Raw genomic sequence first — 22,638 nt, 5'->3', positions numbered from 1 at the left:
TGGAAAATGTCCTCTGGTCTGATGAAACAAAAATAGAACTGTTTGGCCATAATGACCATTGTTATGTTTGGAGGAAAAGGGCGGATGCTTGCAAGCCAAAGAACACCATCCCAACCGTGAAGCACGGGGTGGCAGCATCATGTTGTGGGGGTGCTTTGCTGCAGGAGGGACTTGTGCACTTCACAAAATAGATGGCTACATGAGGAGGGAAAATTATGTGGATATATTGAAGCAACATCTCAAGACATCAGTCGGGAAGTTAAAGCTTGGTTGCAAATGGGTCTTCCAAATGGACAATGACCCCAAGCATACTTCCAAAGTTGTGGCTAAATGGCTTTAAAAAAAACTTGTGACTCTACTGGACTTGTTCTTAAAATGCACGACTTGGACTTGACTAAAGACTCGACCCATTCTACTTGGGAGTTGTATTGAGACTTGGACTTTGTGACTCGAATAACAGTGACTTGGTCCCACCTCTGCTAAATCAGTACAGCCTGTCTTGGCTCATATTGTCTTGGCTCCCGTGGTGTGAAAAGGGATGCTCAGTTCTGAGCTTCACAGATAGTGGTTTCCTTGTATCTACATGGTAGGAGTAATAACATGTCATATTTCATGTTATGGGGCAATGTATGCTGGGCTAATCTATAGACTATGTAGTAAGGGAGTGGCTGGCCTGAAAAATATGGGGGGACAGATGAGATGAGCTTTGGGGCCTTGTCCAATGCAAAGGGGGTACTTTTCCCAGTTATTACCAATATCTAATCTATCACACAGAGACAGTAATTATAGCAGGTATAAAGAGTTCAAAAAACGACTTTACCATATTGACAAAAAATGGATGCAGTGCCATCACATCCTTTCTATTTTCCTTTCTATTTGGTCGAAATTAATAAAGGTTCTCTGGCGCCATCTACTGGAGAGGTGCACCCACTACAAAGGTTACACTTCCGTTTTTCAGCGAAGGACGTGTGCACAAATGGATGATGCTGAGGAGCCCGACGCAGCATCCACTTGACCCTCTGTGTTGAATTGTTTGTGTATTCGTGTTGCCTTTTAAGTACATTTACCTGCAAAAGCAACCGTGCGGCTGTAACAATGTCGATGTCAACATTTCAAAAGGTTACGCTAGTGTCTTGTCTCGTGCTCTGCGTTGCTCTTCTGCTTCCGAAAATGCTGCTAGGCGGAGGGAAGGGTGCACAGACCGAGGGTAAGGTTTAAAAACGCTCTAAAAATGTTACATATCTGTATTATTCTAGCTAACTATTATAGATTCGTACGTAGGCTTACCTTTCCTTGCATTTTAACATTTTTTTTATTTTTTTACTGCACATCGTCGTTTATTTCTGGTTATCTTTGAATAATACCAGCTACATCCCTACAGAGGGCGCTGTCATCACCGGGGAGGAGTGGTGGGTCAGCTGTTTGTTCACCCGCAACAGCCTGACTTTATGTGAAAAAAGTTCAAATCGGAGTCCCGCACCCGACCCCAACACTCACATATAGAAATTGCGCTACAGGCTACTGTCAAAGACGGGGGGACGATTTTTTAACTGGGTGCAGTATTTTTTTGTTGCCTGATTTAGATATGTTTCTGCCTATAATTTCCGAGATTTTGGTAGGCTATTTGTTAGTCAACTTGTATGATGCTGATGCTGATAGATACCATCTGAGGTTCTAGCTGATCATTCACATTCTCTCAAGATGCTGAAATAAAGAAATCATATTTCTCTACTCCTGTTCCCAAGTAAACATTTTGTTTACATTTGGTGTACTATTTTACTGCAAAAAATATTGCTTAATTCTGCAGGACTTAATATAAAAGCTATGTGAGAGGTTATAGGTTTTACAGTCAGAATTCAGTTTCCATTTAACCCATCTGAACAGTAGGCTTCCCTTGACGTGCCACAGGCCTATTTGAAGTCCCCATCTTGTGACTGTCGAATTTGCGTAGCGCCTCACAATCATCACACATAACATAGCCGGCCGGCACTGCTGTCGTCCTCTCCTTCCACTTCACCAAATCTTTCCCAAACATTAGCCTACTTTTCTGTCCCTCCCTTCTCTTTATTTTCAACTCTCCATTTTGCAACTTTCCTCTTATTGAATTAAAGTCAGACATGCATTATGCATTAGCAAGGCTACGACAGCAGGGCTACCTTATCACAACAGCGTAAGTCCAACTCACCGTCGCAACAAAGTTGTTATTCCAGTATATCCAGTATGTTAATTCCAGTATATCACAGTATCGGGTTCATCTACCACATTTGCTTTGCAGGTTCAGGACGGTTTCCTCCCATGGTGCACCGGCAGATGGCTCCGGACAGTCAGGGCCAGAGTGCTGCTGGGTCCACCAGGGCACACAACACCGAGGCTATCGCCAGGGCTAAGGGGGGTGGGGGCACAGGGGTAGGAACCGGGGGCAAGTCCAACCTGGCAGGGCAGATCATCCCCATCTACGGCTTTGCGATCCTTCTTTACATCCTCTACATCCTGTTTAAGGTGCGGTGTTGTGGGGTTGACATAGGATATATACATACACGCACAGACAATAGGGCTGAGCATTTTAAAGAATGTGTGTGTTCCAGTACTCTCATGAAAATGATTTAGAGTTACAGGCATGTTAGCGTTTTAAATGTGCAACGGGGCTGAAGACAAAAAGTTTGCATGCGAAAATGTATCGAATACAAACCGTGAATCAAGTAGTCTGGCCCAGCCCTAACATGCGTACACATGCACATACTAGGAAGACACGCATGGAAACACAGTCCATTGTATCCTATTCTCACAGAAAAGGTCCAAATCAAATGCCCATTTATAATCTGCGTGTTGTATGTTTAAACCCTTAAATCCTATTGTTGAATAATGTTTTTTTCTCTTCTCAAAAGATAACCTCAAAGGGGAAGTGCGCTGTACCTTCTGAACCCAGATTTCCCTCAGTAAGAGCAGAGAACCGGAAGAGAAAGATCAGTGAGTTACAAACTGTAATCTCACGATTCTTAAATCGTTCCTCTTTAAGAATCAGTTATATTGATAACTCTATACAAAGAAACAGCATCATTCATTTAAATAGTTTCTCTCTAAAACATACAGTCGTGGCCAAAAGTTTTGAGAATGACACAAATATTAATTTTCAAAGTCTGCTGCCTCAATTTGCATATACTCCAGAATGTTATGAAGAGTGATGAGATGAATTGCAATTAATTGCAAAGTCCCTCTTTGCCATGCAAATTAACTGAATCCCCCAAAAACATTTCCACTGCATTTCAGCCCTGCCACAAAAGGACCAGCTGACATCATGTCAGTGATTATCTCGTTAACACAGGTGTGAGTGTTGACGAGGAAAAGGCTGGAGATCACTCTGTCATGCTGATTGAGTTCGAATAACAGACTGGAAGCTTCAAAAGGAGGGTGGTGCTTGGAATCATTGTTCTTCCTCTGTCAACCATGGTTACCTGCTAGGAAACACGTGCCGTCATCATTGCTTTGCACAAAAAGGGCTTCACAGGCAAGGATATTGCTGCCAGTAAGATTGCACCTAAATCAACCATTTATCGGATCATCAAGAACTTCAAGGAGAGCGGTTCAATTGTTGTGAAGAAGGCTTCAGGGCACCCAAGAAAGTCCAGCACGCGCCAGGACCGTCTCCTAAAGTTGATTCAGCTGCGGGACTGGGGCACCACCAGTACAGAGCTTGCTCAGGAATGGCAGCAGGCAGGTGTGAGTGCATCTGCATGCACAGTGAGGCGAAGACTTTTGGAGGATGGCCTGGTGTCAAGAAGGGCAGCAAAGAAGTCACTTCTCTCCAGGAAAAACATCAGGGACAGACTGATATTCTGCAAAAGGTACATGGATTGGACTGCTGAGGACAGGGGTAAAGCAAATTTCTATGATGAATCCCCTTTCCGATTGTTTGGGGCATCCGGAAAAAAGCTTGTCCGGAGAAGACAAGGTGAGCGCTACCATCAGTCCTGTGTCATGCCAACAGTAAAGCATCCTTAGACCATTCATGTGTGGGGTTGCTTCTCAGCCAAGGGAGTGGGCTCACTCACAATTTTGCCTAAGAACACAGCCATGAATAAAGAATGGTACCAACACATCCTCTGAGAGCAACTTCTCCCAACCATACAGCAACAGTTTGGTGATGAACAATGCCTTTTCCAGCATGATGGAGCACCTTGCCATAAGGCAAAAGTGATAACTAAGTGGCTCGGGGAACAAAACATTGATATTTTGGGTCCATGGCCAGGAAACTCCCCAGACCTTAATCCCATTAAGAACTTGTGGTCAATCCTCAAGAGGTGGGTGGACAAACAAAAACCCACAAATTATGACAAACTCCAAGCATTGATTACGCAAGAATGGTCTGCCATCAGTCGGGATGTGGCCCAGAAGTTAACTGACAGCATGCCAGGGCGGATTGCAGATGTCTTGAAATAGAAGGGTCAACACTGCAAATATTGACTCTTTGCATCAACTTCATGTATTTGTCAATAAAAGCCTTTGACACTTATGAAAAGCTTGTAATTATACTTCAGTATTCCATAGTAACATCTGACAAAAATATCTAAAGACACTAAAGCAGAAAACTTTGTGGAAATTAATATTTGGTCACGACTGTACAATCAAATAGTTTAGCTTCACTTCAGACAATGCCCTCCTGAAAGGTCTTAACTGACCCTCTCTCCTCCTCTCGCTCTCCTTCTCTCTAGCGGACTTTGAGCTGACTCAGCTGCAGGATAAGCTGAGGGAGACAGAGATGGTGATGGAGAGGATTGTGTCCAAAGCCAGCTACAGTCCTGAAAGGTTTGTTGTTTACCTGGCCAAAGTCTTGCTCCACGGACATCTCTCATTTCTTCTCGTTTCAGTCTCTCTTTGCATACCAAAACACATATATTCAACTTTTTAAAAAATATATTCTGGGTCTCTTTCCTTTCCCACCTTACACCATTTTTGCCGGCCAAAATATTGGATACATTTTTTTTTAAATTTAGGAATAAAATGTTGAATACAATCTGAATTGAACAATGTATTTACATTGCTATTAATGTGTGTACTTAACTGTTATTGCATGTCCCATTGATTGAAGTAGCATACCTGTAATAAATTCTAATGGGTAGACCCTAAGTCATGGGTTCCCAAACTATTTTGGCCCACGACCCCATTTTCATAACCACACACACACATATATATATATTAACAGCTAATGTTTACTTTTATTTGGGGCCATGGCAGTCAATTGAAAAACATTTTAACAGTATTTCTGATTGTCTTCTCAACTCACAAACACATACGTTTAATGTGGGGCTATGACAGTCAATTGCAAATTAGTCTGACAATGTCTCTTATCTCACCACCACTAATGAGATGGGCGTGCTTGATGCATGTCGCGGCGGAGCTTCTCAAAGTCAGGGGGCGTGGTTGACAGTGCGCACCTCATCTCTGCTGTCACATCCAACAGGGATCGATATTTGGTTTTAATGCAGACAAGAGCACTGAATGCACCTTCACGCAGATATGAGCTGGCGAACGGTAGTACAAGTTGTAATGCTCAGAGGGAGAGGGCAGGGTATTCCCTTTGAGTCAAAAAAACTCCTCCGTAGTCACCTGTGAATGCATTGTCTACAGCATTCGGTCACATGGCAGCTCGATCAGCTGTTCCGATTTCATTTACCTGCATGTCAACTGAGCCACGATCGCAGTCAAACGGATTAGGAAGTAGGTCCCAAAGTGCTCTTCCCAGCATTGGTGAGCAGTCACCACTCGTGTGGGACACTTACTGATGCTGTTTTTTGTTGTTGTTAGAAACATGGCACCTCCGATGGAAGGGGGTCATGGTTGGCTTTTGAAAGACTCTCTCCAATAAGAATTATTTCCTCTGAATCCACCAAGTCGGTCACTCATCTGTAGAGTGTTTTTGTATTCTCTGCATGCTTGCATTCAGTTTCCCAAATGTCTGTTACATATAGACAAGGAGACATGTTCTTTTCATTACGCAGAAATTCAACCAAGTCTGTTTTCTTTTTTACATCCATTGTGAATGACAATAGTTTCTCTCAATGCAAACTCAGTTCGTCTCTCTTAGCAAACTCCAAGTGGGCTGTCATGTGGATTTTACTGAAGAGTGGCTCCATCTGGCCACTACCATAAAGGCCTGATTGGTGGAGTGCTGCAGAGATGGTTGTGCTTCTGGAAGGTTCTCCCATCTCCACAGAGGAACTCTGGAGCTCTGTCAGAGTGACTATCGGGTTCTTGGTCACCTCCCCTTCTTCCCCAATTGCTCACTTTGGCTGGGTGGCCAGCTCTAGCAAGAGTTGGTGGTTCCAAACTTCTTCTATTTAAGAATGATGGAGGCCACTGTGTTCTTGGGGACTTTCAATGCTGCAGAATTTTTTTGGTACCCTTCCCCAGATCTGTGCCTCGACACAATCCTGTCTCGGGGCTCTACGGACAATTCCTTCGACCTCATGGCTTGGTTTTTGCTCTGACATGCACTATCAACTGTGGGACCTTATATAGACAGGTGTGTGTCTTTCCAAATCATGTCCAATCAATTGAATTTACCACAGGTGGACTCCAATCAAGTTGTAGAAACATATCAAGGATGATCAATAGAAACGGGATGCACCGGAGCTCAATTTTCAAGTCTCATAGCAAATGGTCTGAATACTTATGTGCCTCTGCCTCACCACACATTGTTTTCACCTTATCAATTGCAGCCGGGAATATCAAAGTCTCTGCAATAGTGCGTGGTTTCATATCGTAACGGGCCTAGCCATTCACTATGTGAATGATTCAAGTGCAACGGTCAAGTGCGGCCTTTTCCCATGATCTAAGGGCGCGCTCTGGTTGAATTTGATCTTTTAGATTAGATTTATTTTTTATTTGGATGTATTTAAGGTTAACCACATAACAATGATTTTGAGATACAAAGACGATATTATAAGGTGTGTGTGTATGTGTATATATATCAACAACAACAAAAATGTGTGAATCTTTTTCTTCCTCTGAATTTTGGAAATTCTCCCACGACCCCATTTTCACATCAGGCGCGACCCCTAGTTTGGGAATCACTGCCTTAAGCATACTTACCTATGCTTCTGCTGCTCTCCCTGCAGGGTGACAGGGGTGAGTGCCGACCAGGAGGAGAGACTGCTTCTCCAGCTGAGAGAGATCACGCGGGTGATGCAGGAGGGCCGCCTGGTGGAGGGGGTTGCCCCCACAGAGATGGGGGCACAACACTGGGAAGGTAGACTGGGATTGAAGCCCTTTTTCTGTACCACCCCACACCATTGTGGGCATTCTTCTAAACAACATGTCATTTGTGCTTTTTTAATGGAAGTCAAACTTTGGCTCTTTTATGACGTCATTCATTTTGGTGTAACATACAGTAAGTAGGGTTTAATGCCTCTGAGGGCTGTATGGAAACATAATGATATACTGTTTATGTATCCATGGTTGAATTAGGTTTCCCAGAGGATCCCCATCCATGCTGGGAAGAGCCCTTCTGTGGATACGACCATACCCAGGCAACCAGCACAGAAGAGCAGCCAGAGAGGACCGACGAGTGTGGGGCTGACCAGGAGGGTGTGGCTTACCAGGAGAAGGGTGGGGCTTACCAGAAGGAGAGTGGGGCTTACCAGAAGGAGGGTGGGGCTTACCAGAAGGAAGGTGGGGCTGACCAGGAAGAGGGTGTGGCAAACAAGGAGAGTGGGGTTGACCAGGAAGAGGGCAGGGCTGACCAGAAAGACGTTGGGCTTAACCAGGAAGAGAGCGTAGTTGACCAGGAGGTGGTTGGGGTTGACCAGGATGAGGGCAGGGCTGACCAGAAAGACATTGGGCTTAACCAGGAAGAGAGCGTAGTTGACCAGGTGGTGGTTGGGGTTGACCAGGAAGAGGGCAGGGCTGACCAGAAAGACATTGGGCTTAACCAGGAAGAGAGCGTAGTTGACCAGGAGGTGGTTGGGATTGACCAGGAAGAGGGCAGGGCTGACCAGAAAGAAGGTGGGCTTGACCAGGAAGAGAGCGTAGTTGACCAGGAGGTGGTTAGAGTTGACCAAGAAGAGGGCAGGGCTGACCAGGAGGAGGGTGCGGCTGAGGATGATGTAGGTGTAGCTAAGGCAGGGGCTGATTTGAATACTGATGAGGAGGGATGTGCTGATTTGGCCACTGGGAATGAGGAATGTGGGGCTAAGCGTGATGTGGGTGGGACTGAGGTGGAGAAAGCAGGAATGGACAGGGAGGAGGGTGGGGCCAATGACAAGCTGGGTCTGGCTGATGAAGACAGGGGTGGTGCAGAGGAGGAGCTTGAGTTTACACTGAAGATGCCCACCATGTTGGAGCGAGAGGAAAAGGACGGTGTTAACCTGTCAACGGAGATGTCAACTAGCCGTTCTCGTGTTAGAAGGAAAAGGAACAAGAAGCAGAAGAAATGACCAAAAGAAAACAGAGTTGATTGACTTCCCCTAAATTCCTTCCTATAATTGGGAAAGTAGAGTGCGCCCCACAAACTTGAGTCTGGCTATGCCCGTCTAGCAACATTTCTTCCTAGCCTCCAATGCTTCCAAACAGGATGGGCCATAGCATGAAGGTTAGCAGTAGCCAGTCTATAAACATAGGATCAAAAAGCTCCACCTGAGAAAGATGGTATCTCTTCCTAAGTGACAGTCTGAAGCAGAAGTCATACCCACAGTATTGTACCAATGCTTTGTTCAGATGTTCACTATCGCATAATAGCTTTGGCACAATGCGCATTACAGTGAACTGAATGATTTGGAAGGCACTGTGCTCCTACAGTCTTGATTCACATCTGGGCTTGAGAGTATGCTTGTTGTCCTCTTAGTGCAATAAACCATAATTAGAATACATGGGAATGATCTTATTTCATGGGTATAAGTTATTGAAAAAGCATTCACTTTTATACACTATTTATTCACTACTGATGACTATATTTACCAGGAGCGTTATGTCAGCGTTACAAAAAAAGTAACTACTGTGGAATCTCACAAATAAAATATTCTGGTTTGACAACAACCTTGTCTCAAGTGTGTGATAAAACAAAAACAACAATGGCACCTAGTTCAGAAAAAAGGTGTATTACTTACAGAGAATGTAACATTCTACCAATAGAAAAGCAACATCCAATTTTATTAGCGGAAAGCATACAATTAACTTATTTTCATTGAGTAGCACATTGTCGCTACACAGAATTGACCCATGGCAGTTCAGCGAGGGGTGCTGAGCTGGATTTGTTTTCTGGCCACCGCAGTGTGACAAAGTGTGTCATCATTCTGCATCCTCAGTCTCAGATATCCATTGGCTCATCCGGTTTGTCTGCCGCAGGCTCATCTGCAGCCCCGATAACCTAGGACACACAGGGCGGGACACATCACATCTTGATTACCGTTCAGATAAAAATGGAAAACAAAAGTACTTTCTTATGTCAAGCTACCAGGAAGTCTGAAAAAATACTGAGTGGGAGGGAAGCTCACATTGACTTTGGGTTCTTTGAAAATGCTTATGTCAAGCAACATGGACGCAGTGTTGCAGTGAGATTATCTCAAGCAAATTTGCTGATACACAAATCGACATTGAAATTGCATGCGACATCCAATCCTATCATACACCACATAATGGTTTCACTACTGATTTGTTTATATCCAACTGTTTGGTTATTGTAACAGTATCAATAGACAAAATGTTAGCTGTATAGTTTAGCTAGCAAATTCAAATGGAATTGGCAGCACTGTTTATCAAGCTAGCTAGTTCATCTTGAACAATTTCAGGGTGAGGTCTGGGTACTTTTCATTAAATACATACATACATACTCAGTGGCCAGTTTATTAGGTTCCCTCCTACAGACAGTGAGTCACATGGCAGTGGCTTGATGTATAAAGCAGGCACCGAGGCATTCAGTTACTGTTTGACTGAACGTTAGAATGGGCAAAACGAGTGACCTAAGCAACCGAGTGTGGTATGATCGTTGGTGCATGTCGTGCCGGTTCAGTATCTCCGAAACAGCCGGCCTCCTGGGCTTTTCACGCATGACTGTGTCGCGGGTTTATCGTGAATGGTGCGACAAACCAAAAAACATCCAGTCAGCAGCAATCCTGTGGGCGAAAACAGCTCGTTGATGAGAGGTTGAAGAATGGCAAGAATCCTAAAGCAAACAGGCGGACCACAAACAGGCAAATAACGGCGCAGTAGAACTGGTGTACAGAACGCAAAACTAGTCGGTCCTTGTCACGGGTGGGCTATTGCAGCAGACAACCACACCAGGTTCCCCTCTCATTCTCTAAAAACAAGAAGTGGCTCCAGTGGGCATGCGATCACCAACACTGGACAATTGAGCAGTGAAAAAGCATCGCCCGGTCCGACAAATCCTGGATCGACAAATCCGGGTTCATGCTGATGGCAGTCAGGATTTGGCATAAGCAGCATGAGTCCATGGACCCGTGCTGCCTGGTGTCAACGGTACAGGCTGGTGGCGGTGGTGTAATGGTGTGGGGAATGTTTTCCTGGCAAACGTTAGGTTCCTTGATACCAATTGATACCAGTTTGTACGCCACAGCGCATCTGAACATGCTGGCTGAAAACCTAGCTAGCCAGTTACTAGCTAGCACCAGGAAGAAAAATATGAGCTTACACCAGACACAGATGAAAGCAGAAACATTAGAAGAATATCATTAAAAACATTTTTTTTTAAGTATTTACTGACACACTGCAGTCAAATTTCTGCAGACTAGCTACCTAGCTATGTAAACCACACGCCTTCTGCGATGTTGGTTACATGGTGGTACTTATTTAAGTTAGGTAAGAGAATAAGATGTTACCATTGGTGTATTAAAATTTGACTTTTTGTGATGTCATGAAAAGCCCTTAATAATCCTACCTCCATCCCGCCTCCTGAATCCCAGTCTAAAAAGTGAGCGGGTATTTCTGACATAGCGAACCAGTTGTGTGTACTGAGAGGCACGAGGAAGAAGACAATGGCGGAGATGGGGCCACCATCGGTTGGTGGTGGAAATGAGAAAAATTGACTTTCGTCCAAAGAAATGGAAAGAAATAAGCTAAATTGATGTGAGATACTAGTGTTGATACTTCTACAAGATACAATGGATAATTATGTTTTCTGAGATGATGGACGCCTGACTTGGTTAACCCATTGAAGACATCCAAAGTAGTGGAGAAAGCTTTGTGTAAAGTAAAAAACCACAAGAAGTGGGCTTCATCAAATTGTGTGTGTCTAAGGTGTTGGAACTCACAAAATTTGGAGAATATGATGTGTCGTGCTTTGAGCTACAGAGCAGGGCACCTATTAAAAGAGTCATTTTGGGAGTGTCGGAAGAAGAATTCATGAAATGGTTGTTGTATGCTGGATGATGTGGAGTCCCTCCCGACCCAAGTGCAGCTGACACAGATGAAAGCGGAAACCTATAAGCAGGGTCAAGAACTACAGGAAACGTATGATCTCTGTAATTGCAAACAAAGGTTTCTGTACCAAATATTAAGTTCTGCTTTTCTGATGTATCAAATACTTATGTCATGCAATAAAATGCAAATTAATTACTTAAAAATCATACAATGTGATTTTCTGGATTTTTGTTTTAGATTCCGTCGTGTACCTATGATACAAATGAAAGACATGCTCTACATGCTTTGTAAGTAGGAAAACCTGCAAAATCGTCAGTGTATCAAATACTTGTTCTCCCCACTGTATATATATACACTGTATGTATGTACATATATACACTGTATGTATGTATGTATGTATGTATGTATGTATGTATATATATATATATATATATATATATATATATATATATATATGGAAGCAAACAGAGCAAAACTAAAGTTTCTATTGGACAAATTTAGGTAGGTCCCTCCCCGTTTCGTCACATTTACTAAATGTTTTTCATCAGAATGGGCATAATGAATTCGCACCAGTAGAGAGTCAGTGAAAAATGTGCTGTTGCAACAGCTGCATGGTGCGGATCCCAGCCTAAGGAATACAAGTTTGAGTTCCTCCCTTCTAAACTGTTAAGACTTCAGTGTGGCTTTTGACATTCTCGATCGTAGTCTGCTGCTGGAAAAACGTGTGCTATGGCTTTACACCCACTGCTATATTGTGGATAAAGAGTGACCCGTCTAACAAAACACAGAGGGTGTTTTTTAATGGAAGCCTTTCCAACATAATCCAGGTAAGAATCAGGAATTTCCCAGGGCAGCTGTCTAGGCCCCTTACTTTAAATCTTTACTAATGCCATGCCACTGGTTTTGAGTAAAGCCAATGTGTCTATGTACGCGCATGACTAGACACTATACATGTCAGCTAATACAGCGACTGAAATGACTGCAACACTTAACAAAGAGCTGCAGTTAGTTTCAGAGTGGGTGGCAAGGAACAAGTTAGTCCTAAATATTTCTAAAACTAAAAGCATTGTATTTGGGACAAATCCTTCACTAAACCCTAAACCTTAGCTAAATCTTGTAATGAATAATGTGGAAATTTAGCAAGTTGAGGTGACAAAACTGCTTGGAGTAACCCTGGATTGTAAATTGTCATGGTCGAAACATATTGATACAACAGTAGCTAAGATGGGGAGAAATCTGTCCATAATAAAGCACTGCTCTGCATTCTTAACAGCACTATCAACAAGGCAGGTCCTACAGGCCCTAGTTTTAATCGCACCTGAACTACTGTTCAGTCGTGTGGTTAGGTGCCACAAAAAGGGACTTAGGAAAATTGCAATTGGCCCAGAACAGGGCAGCACAGCTGGATCTCGGATGTACACAGAGAGCTAATATTAATAATATGCATGTCAATCTTTCCTGGCTCAAAGTGGAGGAGAGATTGACTTCATCACTACTTTTTTGTGAGAGGTAAAATTCAAAAAACAAAAACAAAAAAAGGTATCTTCACAGTCCCCAAGTCCAGAATGGACTATGATATAAACCAGTACTGTTTTGGGGTTCGAACCGGATCAGAACATTATTTTGCTGATCGGAGTAGTGGAGAAAAACAAATAAAAAGTAGTGGTTCTCTTTCAATTGGAAAATAAATGTCAGTTGCAACACATTAGAAAGTAACCAGCCCAGTCTGAGGTCCTGAGCACTCTGGAGCAGATTTTCATCAAGGGTCTCTGTACTTTGCTCTGTTCATATTTGCCTCGATCCTGACTAGTCTCCCAGGTATTTTGTATTTCTATAAAATGTGAAAAATGTTGAAAAACCTGTTTTCGCTTCGTCATTATGGGCTATTGTGTGTAGATTGATGAGGATTTTTTATTTATTTAATCCATTTTAGAATAATGCTGTAACGTAACAAACTGTAGAAAAAGTCAAGGGGTCTGAACACTTTCCGAATGCACTACATCTTGAAACGTATCGAAGTGTCTTGAAAGGCAAAGATCCACATCCCTACTATCTAGATATGTAAACCCATGCGCCTTCTATAATGTTGGTTACAAGGTACTTATTTAAATTAGGTAAAAGAATAAGACATTAACATTGGTGTATTCAAATTAGGCTTATTTTTCTCTTCTTCTCTCAAAAACCCCTTAATAATCCCACCACCTCAAGTGTTTGGCATGGGGGAAGGACCAGTAACTTTATGATCAGCTTTACTTGAGGACCAAAACGTTGACCGTGGCGCCATACAGGTTGCAAAAGAGTTGGGAAGAGATTGGATGTGCCCATTCCTTGGCACGTGGTTTATGAACTGATATGCAAAACAACGCTTGATTCAAAACTTAGTTTTTCAATTTAAATAAAAAATTGCCATAAACAGAATGTTATGTATACTGAACAAAATGATAAAAGCACATGTAAAGCGTTGGTCCCATATTTCATCAGCTGAAATGCATTTTTCCCCCCCGAAAACACAACGTCACAGATGTCTCAAGTTTTGAAGGAGCGTGCAATTGGCATGCTGACTGCAGGAATGTTCACCAGAGCTGTTGCCAGAGAATTCAATGTTAATTTCTCTACCATAAGCCTCCTCTGTCCTTTTAGAGAATTTGGCAGTACGTCCAACCGGCCACACAACTGCAAACCACGTGTAGCCACGCCACCCCAGGACCTCCACATCCGGCTTCTTCACCTCCGGAATCATCTGAGACCAGCCAGCCGGACAGCTAATGAAACTGAGGAGTATTTCTGTCTAACGAAGCCCTTGTGGGGTTAAAACTCTGATTGAACGGGCCTGGCTCCTCAGTGGGTGGGCCTATGCCCTCCCAAGCCCACCCATGGATGCGCCTCTGCCCAGTCATGTGAAATCCATAGATTTGGGACTAATTCATTTATTTAAATTGACTGATTTCCTTATATGAACTGTAACTCAGCAAAATCGTTGAAATTGTTGCCTGTTGCGTTTATATTTTTTGTTCCGTATATATGGAGCATACAACCATCTAAGCTGCAGATTTTTCGACAAAGAGACAATCATTAGATCACTTATTCTGGTATTGCCCCCACTTATTGTTTTTGGTCACAGGTTCAAGAATGGCCTGAGAAATCACAACATTTATCAAAAATTAACCCTACAAATAGCACTGTTGGGAGATTTGGAAAACCATAGTCAATCAACAATATAATACTTTAACTTACAACCTGTAGATACTATGCAATTAGACAGATTCAGAAATTATGTGAAACATCACAGCACAGTTGAAAAATATATGGCACATGCAAATCATAAGAGGGTGGTTTACGGAGATAGGTGGGATGGACTGAGAATGCTGTGGTAGCCATGCTGGTTAAGTGTGCCTTGAATTCTAAATAAAATCACTGACAGTGTCACCAGCAAAGCACCCCCACACAATCACACCTCCTCCTCCCTGCTTCACAGTGGGAACCACACATGCAGAGATCATCCTTTCTCCTACTCTGCGTCTCACAAAGACACAGCGGTTTGAACCAAAAATCTCAAATTTGGACTCCGGTCTAATGTCCATTGCTCGTGTTTCTTGGCCCAAGCAAGTCTCTTCTTATTAAAAGGTGTCCTTTAGTAATCAAATCAAAAAGTTTACTTGTCACGTGCGCCGAATACAACAGTCAAATGCTTACTTGCAAGCCCTAGCCAACAGTGCAAGGTATTAGGTAAATAATAGATAAGTAAAAAAATAAAATAAAAAACTGTAAAATGACAGTGAAAATAACAGTAGCGAGGCTATATACAGGTGGTACCGGTACAGAGTCAATGTGCGGGGGCACTGGTTAGTTGGGCTAATATGTACATCTAGGTACAGTTAAAGTGACTATGCATAGATGATAAACAGAGAGTAGCAGCAGCGTAAAAGAGGGGGTTGGCGGTAGTGGTTTCTTTGCAGCAATTCGACCATGAATAGTTGATGCATTTATTTGGGCTGCAATTTCTGAGACTGGTAACATTAATAAACTTTTCCTCTGCTGCAAAGGTTTCTCTGGGTCTTCCTTTCCTGTGGCTGTCCTCATGAGAGCCAGTTTCATCATAGCGCTTGATGGTTTTTGCGACTGCACTTGAAGAAACTTTAAAAGTTCTTGAAATTTTCTGGACTGACTGACCTTCATGTCTTAAAGTAATGATGGACTGTCGTTTCTCTTTGCTTATTTGAGCTGTTCTTGCCATAATAGACTTGGTCTTTTACCAAATAGGGCTATCTTCTGTATACCAACCATACCTTGTCACAACAACTGATAGGCTCAAACGCATTAAGAAGGAAATAAATTCCACAAATTAACTTTTAACAAGGCACACCTGTTCATTGAAATGAATTCCAGGTGACTACCTCATGAAACTGGTTGAGGGAATGCCAAGAGTTTGCAAAGCTGTCATCAAGGCAAAAGGTGGATACTTTGAAGAATCTCAAATATAACACTTTTTTGATTACTACATGATTCCATGTGTTATTTCATAGTTCTGATGTTGTTTTTAAAAAATTTGAAAAACCCTTGAATGAGTAGGTGTCCAAACTTTTGATTGGTAATGTATATCAAATGACTTTATTCTTGCTGTGTAACTACTGTAATACATTTAAAAAAAAGCCAAATAAATACACTTTATGGTCAAACTTTAGAGGCAGGTATTTTTCCTACTTTGATCTGGATTGCTTGCTCTCTGGGGATTCAGGCTCGGTTTGATCTAATCTGCTGATCTATAGAGGGCTTGATAAATACATCTGCTTGATCTGGTTTCATCCAAATGTCATCCAATTTCATGAAAAACATGATTTTGACTGTTCGGGACCATCAAGTGAAATTTGTGATGTCATGTTTGTTAACCATTCTATAATATTATTATAACCTCATCTACAAATATCTTTGAGAGTGCATTATCCTAGCCTAGATACCAAATGAATTGTTCTGTTTCAGTGTGGATCCAGGCTAGCATTAATCCAACCACTTTCCACAGTAACTCCAAGTCGACTCTTACCTTTCTCTGTGGCCTCTCCTCCAGACCCTCAAGGAAAGGACCCACGTCATCATCGTCATAGATGGTGAACTCCATGTCTTTCCCCACAATGCCGATTGAGACATTCTGAAAGGCAGGGAGAGCTACTCAGTAAAGCCCAGGGTTGTGTTCATTAGGCACCAAACAGAGAAACTGCATTTTATTTTCATGTTGCAAAACTTTTTTAAACATTTCTGTTGGGTGACCTAATGAACACAGCCCTGAACTGTGGGGAACATGAGGGCTATGACAGGTTGGTTGAGCCATATAAGCTTACCTTAGTGGTGAGGTCCTGTTCAGCTGGGAGTGTTTCTCTGAGCCCAAGCAGACCATGCCTGACCAGCTCATTCAGATTACCTGAGTATAGTCAATGCAATGGACAAAAGGATAAATGCACAGAGCAGGTGCTGAACGTGTACAGTTGAAGTCGGAAGTTTACATAAACTGAATTTAAATTTGGCTACAGTGTTTCACAATTCCTGACATGTAATCCTAGTAAACGTTCCCCATCTTAGGTCAGTTAGGATCACCACTTTATTTTAAGAATGTGAAATGTCAGAATAATAGTAGAGAATTATTTATTTCAGCTTTTATTGCTTTCATCACATTCCCAGTGGGTCAGAAGTCTACATACACTCAATTAGTATTCGGTAGCATTGCCTTTAAATTGTTTAATTTGGGTCAAATGTTTTGGGTAGCCTTCCACAAGCTTTCCACAATAAATTGGGAGAATTTTGGCCCATTTCTCCTGACAGAGCTGGTGTAACTGAGTCAGGTTTGTAGGCCTCCTTGCTCACACACGCTTTTTCAGTTCTGCCCACAAATTTTCTATAGGATTTAGGTCAGGACTTTGTGATGGCCACTCCAATATCTTTACTTTGTTGTCCTTAAGCCATTTTGCCACAACTTTGGAAGTATGCTTGAGGTCATTGTCCATTTGGAAGACCCATTTGTGACCTAGCTTCAACTTCCTGACTGATGTCTTAAGATGTTGCTTCAATATATCCACATAATTTACCTCCCTCATGATACCATCTATTTTGTGAAGTGCACCAGTCCCTCCTGCATCAAAGCACCCCACAACATGATGCTGCCACCCCCATGCTTCACGGTTGGGATGGTGTTATTTGGCTTGCAATCCTCCCCCTTTTCCTCCAAACATAACAATGGTCATTATGGCCAAACAGCTCTATTTTTGTTTCATCAAACCAGAGGACATTTCTCCAAAAAGTACAATCTTTGTCCCCATGTGCAGTTGCAAATTGTAGTCTGGCTTTTTTATGCCGGTTTTGGAGCAGTGGCTTCTTCCTTGTTGAGCGGCCTTTCAGGTTATGTCGATATAGGGCTCATTTTACTGTGGATATAGATACTTTTGTACCTGTTTCCTCCAGCATCTTTACAAGGTCCTTTGCTGTTGTTCTGGGATTGATTTGCACTTGTTGCACCAAAGTATGTTCATCTCTAGGAGACAGAACGAGTCACCTTCCTGAGCGGTATGACAGCTGCGTGATCCCACAATGTTTATACTTGTGTAGTACTATTGTTTGTACAGATGAACGTGGTACCTTCAGGCGTTTGGAAATTGCTCCCAAGTATGAGCAAGACTTGTGGAGGTCTACATTTTTTTTTCTGAGGTCTAGGCTGATTTATTTTGATTTACCCATGATGTCAAGCAAAGAGGCACTGAATTGAAGGTAGGCCTTGAAATACATCCACAGGTACACCTCCAATTGACTCAAATGATGTCAATTAGCCTATCAGAAGCCTCTAAAGCCATGACATCATTTTCTGGAATTTTCAAGCTGCTTAAAGGCGCAGTCAACTTAGTGTATGTAAACTTCTGACCCACTGGAATTGTCATACAGTGAATTATAAGTTAAATAATCTGTCTGTAAACAATTGTTGGAAAAATGACTTGTGTCATGCACAAAGTAGATATCCTAACCGACTTGCCAAAACTATAGTTTGTTAACAAGAAATTTGTGGAGTGGTTGAAAAATGTGTTTTAATGACTCCAACATAAGTGTATGTAAACTTCCGACTTCAACTGTAGGTGTGCGTGAGTGAGATATGATACAGCGAAACAAGCCTCAAACAGCATCTACTTTATAGTATGTGTAGTAGACATATGTGTGCCCTCAGGTATGCATTTGTGTTAGTAATTGTGAAAACCACAAATACAGTGTGTGTGTGCATGCTCTCACAGTCCAGGAAGGTGTCCATGTGTCTCTCTAGGTATGTGCGGGCAGACTGGGAGCGAGCTCCAATGGACATGGCTTTGCAGTCAAAGTAGTTTGCAGAGGGGCAGGTCTGGAAGATATGAGGCCCCATGTCCTACAAGAAGAGACCAAATGACTTTGATACTTCACATTACTAATAAGTATTGCTTTAAGAATCACATATACAGAGGTTTACACACCTTGATCAGCATACATAGTTTCCCTTAAAAGATTACAAAGAACTTACATCGTAGCCAGCGATAAGCAGTCCCACACCATAGGGTCTTCTTCCATACCTCTGTGTGGGAATTTGAGTTTCTGAGGGACTGGTCAAGGCGTACCTTGTCAACTGTCTAGAGAGCACAGCGCTCCATTTCCCAAACCTCACCGCTTATCTCAAGAAAGTGCCATTTTTGACATTGACACATTGCATACATTTTTATTGGAGTATCAAAGTTTCAAACGGATTGTTTTGGGGTCCCCTAGGACTGTCCTAAACTAAGCAAAATGTTAATGCATGGCAAACTGGGTGCAGGCTTCTAGGGATCAATAATTGAAAGCAAGACTGAAAGGATACTGCTTCCGATGAGAGTGACGAGGCGCGATGCTGGGAGAGGCCTGTCAAACACGAACCTGGAGTCCAGGCATTCCTGCCTCATGAAATTACTGTTGAAGATAGAAGGGGAAAGAAGTGGTTATCTTGACACAAATTACAGTAGACATACATTGCAGACAGACACATGGTTTTTCCATACATTTTATTTCTACAACTGGACAACTGGTGTGTGTGTTGTAGGTAGTCTAGTGTTCGGCAGGTACCCTAGCGGTTAAGAGCGTTGGGCCAGTAACCGAAAGGTTGCTGATTCGAAACCTCGAGCTGACTAGGTGAAAAATCTGTCAATGTGCCCTTGAGCAAGGTACTTAACTCTAATTGTTCCTGTAAGTCGCTCTGGATAAGAGCGTCTGCTAAATGACTCAAATGTAAAAAAAAATAATAATAATAATAATAATAATAATAATGTAAATGGTACCAGAGTAGCCTGGCATCTGCAGTCAGCCCGGCAATGGAGATGCCAATGTGTTCATCAACGTGGAGGATCTTCTTCTGGTGAGCAGCCAGCTCTGACTGGGCTCGCTGTGGAGAAACAAACACCAGTCTCACTCAACAGCCCATTGACAGTCACTGCGAGTGGCTCACGCCACGCGTCCAATGTAGCAGGTAAAAGACATACCGTTTTCCTGATACCCCAGTGTAGCTCCTATGTAACTCTTGAAAAACCAAAACTGTCAGTGTAGAATAGAACTGGGATATTAACGGGGAATACCTTGAGAGCAACCAGGACTGCATGGGTTCTGGACTTGAGCCCCACTGTAGCCGAACCTTGTTTCACCGCCTCCATGGCGTATTCGATCTGGTGAATGCGCCCCTGAAACACAAGTGCATCGATAACGTTAACTTATTTGGGAGACACTGCAGGGAACCTCATTCCCTAAACATTTAGATACAATTTAATGTTCACACTCTAGTGAGTACGTGAGAAAGTTGCAAGCAATCATGACCATATATGGCAAAAAAAGTCCCTTACCTGAGGACTCCATACTGTGACATCGTTGTCGTACTGGTTACGGAACTAGAGAGAGAGCGCGAGAGAGAGAGTGAGAGAAAAGGCAGTAGTGTCAATATTTTCAATGTACATTTGTCTAGCAATACACATGACATGTTTTACTTATGTAGTTCTCTTGCATTGCAATGAGTTATCGACCAAAAAACTGTTGTGGACTGCACCTCAACACAGAATGTGTTTGCCACCCTAGACTCTTCCAGACAAAAGTATTGCATTGCTATAAATAAATTATAGAGACAGCTAGAAACCAATCTTGTGGCTTTGTTTACAGCCACCTGTCATGGGGGAGCATCTAAACCAGAATCTACCCTTACAGGAAAAGTTGATATGGCGAATCTCCTTTAAGCCCAGGAAGCAGCCATTGACCTGCTTTTCAAGCGTAATAATCTCAAAATACATTTATTACTCATCAAATTAAGTTTCAATTTGCAACTATCGTCATTTACTGCCATCATGGTATGTACTTCCAAAAAATGTCTAAATAAAAAAATTGATTTCATGGAAAAAAGGCCTATTCGGCACCTCCAATCTATTGAGCTGTTGTAGACTTACAACCTGTGCATTGAAGGTGTCAAATATGATTGTTTTCTTCAGTTGCTTGCAGTGGTGGAAAAGGTACCCAATTGTTCTACTTGAGTAAAAGTAAAGATACCTTAATAGAAAATGACTCAAGTAAAAGTCACCCAGTAAAATACTACTTGAGTAAAAGTCTAAAAGTATTTGGTTTTAAATAAACTTAAGTATCAAAAGTAAAAGTCTAAATCATTTCAAATTCATTATATTAAGCAAACCAGACAGCCCGATTTTCTAGTTTAAAAACATATATTTTCAAATAGCCAGGGACAACACTCAGACATCATTTACAAATGAAGCATTTGGGTTTAGTGAGTCTGCCAGATATGAGGCAGTAGGGATGACCAGGGATGTTCTTTTGATGTGTGGAACATTGGACCATTTTCCTGTCCTTCTAAGCATTCGATACTTTTGGTATCAGGGAAAATGTATGGAGTAAAAACTACATTATTTTCATTAGGAATGTAACGTAAGTGGAGTAAGCTGTCAAAAATATAAATAGTAAAGTAAAGTACATACACCCAAAAAGCTACTTAAGTAGTACTTTAAAGTATTTTTACACAATAAAAAAAAAAAACTCTATATTTGTTGAGTAACGAACGTATTTTAACGTTATTAAATTTGAAAAGCTGGTGACTGGTGGCAAATTGAATGGCTGCTTCCTGGGTTTAAAGGAGATTCGCCATAACGTTTCCTGTTAAGCCAGATTCTGGTTCATGAGTGCACCCATAGAATTAGAATAGGACCTCTATGGGTGCACCTCTCATGACGTCGAACATGTTTGAAGTTTCAGAGATACAATAGGAATGATAGCTTTGTTCAAGCAACAAAGTAGCTGGTCCCAAACAGTTGGAAGAAAGCATCTAGTTAGCTAGAAGTTTTCAATTTGCATCCATAGGTTGAGTGCAAAGAACACTGGCATTCGGTAAAAGTTGGGTAACGAAAGTGAAACACTCAACATTTACTAGGCTAGCTAGCTAACACAGCTCGGTAGCTAGCCAGCCATCTAAATTAGCTAGCTATGTTAGCTCCTAGCTAGCTACATAAACTAGGTTGGATACTTTATTTAATCTATTGTTACAGCTAGCTAGATTGCCAATAAGGCAGTAGCTAGCTAACTCGTGCAAAATCATAAACGTCCATAGACGCTACTATAGTAGCTATGTTTAATGCTTACTCACAGTGCACTCGTTTCGTAACGTTAGTGTTCATAGACTAAACTATTTTAACGAGTGATAGCTAGCATCTTTATCAAACACCTTTGTCATTCAATGTATGCAACAATCTGTATTATTTAAGCAAATATTCAAGCTTCAAACAAAACGCATGCTTTATACACTCTTACCATCTCTGCTGCTGAACTGTGACTTGGTTTGATTTAATTTCCTAAATCTGTCACGTAAGGCAAAGCAGTAGATCTCAGAAGTCTGTCCAGTCGATGAAAATTCGAAATGTCATCAAAGATTGGAAACTTTAATCATTTTGACTTGACCAAAGACAGCTATCTATGTTTAAATGTACTTTTAATGCCAGGATTCCTGTCAATTCTTAAAGTAAATTTAGATTTTTGATTATTTAAGTTTATTTCACATTCATGGTCCTCGGAGGTTGCAATAACTAGAATAAAATACTTGCAGTAATACAAGCAACCCACATTTTGTTATAGCATATTTCTTTTTTGCAATGACAGGCATAATTGCAGTGTGCCTAGATGAGCACTTTGAATGTCAACAACAACAATACACAATATCCTTCAGTAACCTGTTATTTTTCTTCACAAAAATTGTCACACACC

General features: G+C 41.9%; 2 protein-coding genes across 2 annotated transcripts; one reads left to right on the top strand and one right to left on the bottom strand.

Moving 5' to 3' along the window:
• Positions 1 to 938: 938 nt before the first annotated feature.
• ric3b (RIC3 acetylcholine receptor chaperone b) lies at positions 939 to 9,030 on the top strand. Its single transcript, XM_036951336.1, has 6 exons — positions 939 to 1,207; positions 2,276 to 2,499; positions 2,886 to 2,967; positions 4,710 to 4,803; positions 7,116 to 7,246; positions 7,465 to 9,030. The coding sequence occupies exons 1-6, from the start codon at positions 1,096 to 1,098 to the stop codon at positions 8,430 to 8,432; spliced, it is 1,611 nt and encodes a 536-aa protein (XP_036807231.1). The 5' UTR covers positions 939 to 1,095; the 3' UTR covers positions 8,433 to 9,030.
• On the bottom strand, positions 8,908 to 22,298 carry LOC110492362 (proteasome subunit alpha type-1). The gene is made up of 10 exons (XM_021566614.2): positions 22,189 to 22,298; positions 20,232 to 20,276; positions 19,971 to 20,072; positions 19,677 to 19,780; positions 19,223 to 19,311; positions 18,893 to 18,963; positions 18,631 to 18,760; positions 16,704 to 16,783; positions 16,409 to 16,513; positions 8,908 to 9,361 (listed from the first exon to the last, which is right to left on the bottom strand). Exons 1-10 carry the CDS (start codon positions 22,189 to 22,191, stop codon positions 9,302 to 9,304), a joined length of 789 nt encoding a protein of 262 aa, XP_021422289.1. The 5' UTR covers positions 22,192 to 22,298; the 3' UTR covers positions 8,908 to 9,301.
• Positions 22,299 to 22,638: the final 340 nt, after the last annotated feature.

The sequence above is a fragment of the Oncorhynchus mykiss genome, chromosome 2 (genome assembly GCF_013265735.2).
Source record: "Oncorhynchus mykiss isolate Arlee chromosome 2, USDA_OmykA_1.1, whole genome shotgun sequence".
Classification (NCBI taxonomy): Eukaryota; Metazoa; Chordata; class Actinopteri; order Salmoniformes; family Salmonidae; genus Oncorhynchus; species Oncorhynchus mykiss.
This window is presented reverse-complemented; position numbering and strand designations above follow the sequence as displayed.

What these genes read in the sequence shown, in the direction of transcription:
- LOC110492362 (XM_021566614.2), bottom strand. An exon ending in CGTCACTCTCATCGGAAGCA is followed by an intron (nt 18,964 to 19,222) that starts GTATCCTTTCAG and finishes CCAGTCCCTCAG; the next exon opens with AAACTCAAATTCCCACACAG. An exon ending in TGCTTATCGCTGGCTACGAT is followed by an intron (nt 18,761 to 18,892) that starts GTAAGTTCTTTG and finishes CTCTTCTTGTAG; the next exon opens with GACATGGGGCCTCATATCTT.
- ric3b (XM_036951336.1), top strand. Translation starts at nt 1,096, where the DNA reads ATGTCGATGTCAACATTTCAAAAGGTTACGCTAGTGTCTTGTCTCGTG. An exon ending in GAAGGGTGCACAGACCGAGG is followed by an intron (nt 1,208 to 2,275) that starts GTAAGGTTTAAA and finishes TTTGCTTTGCAG; the next exon opens with GTTCAGGACGGTTTCCTCCC. An exon ending in GGGGGCACAACACTGGGAAG is followed by an intron (nt 7,247 to 7,464) that starts GTAGACTGGGAT and finishes TGGTTGAATTAG; the next exon opens with GTTTCCCAGAGGATCCCCAT.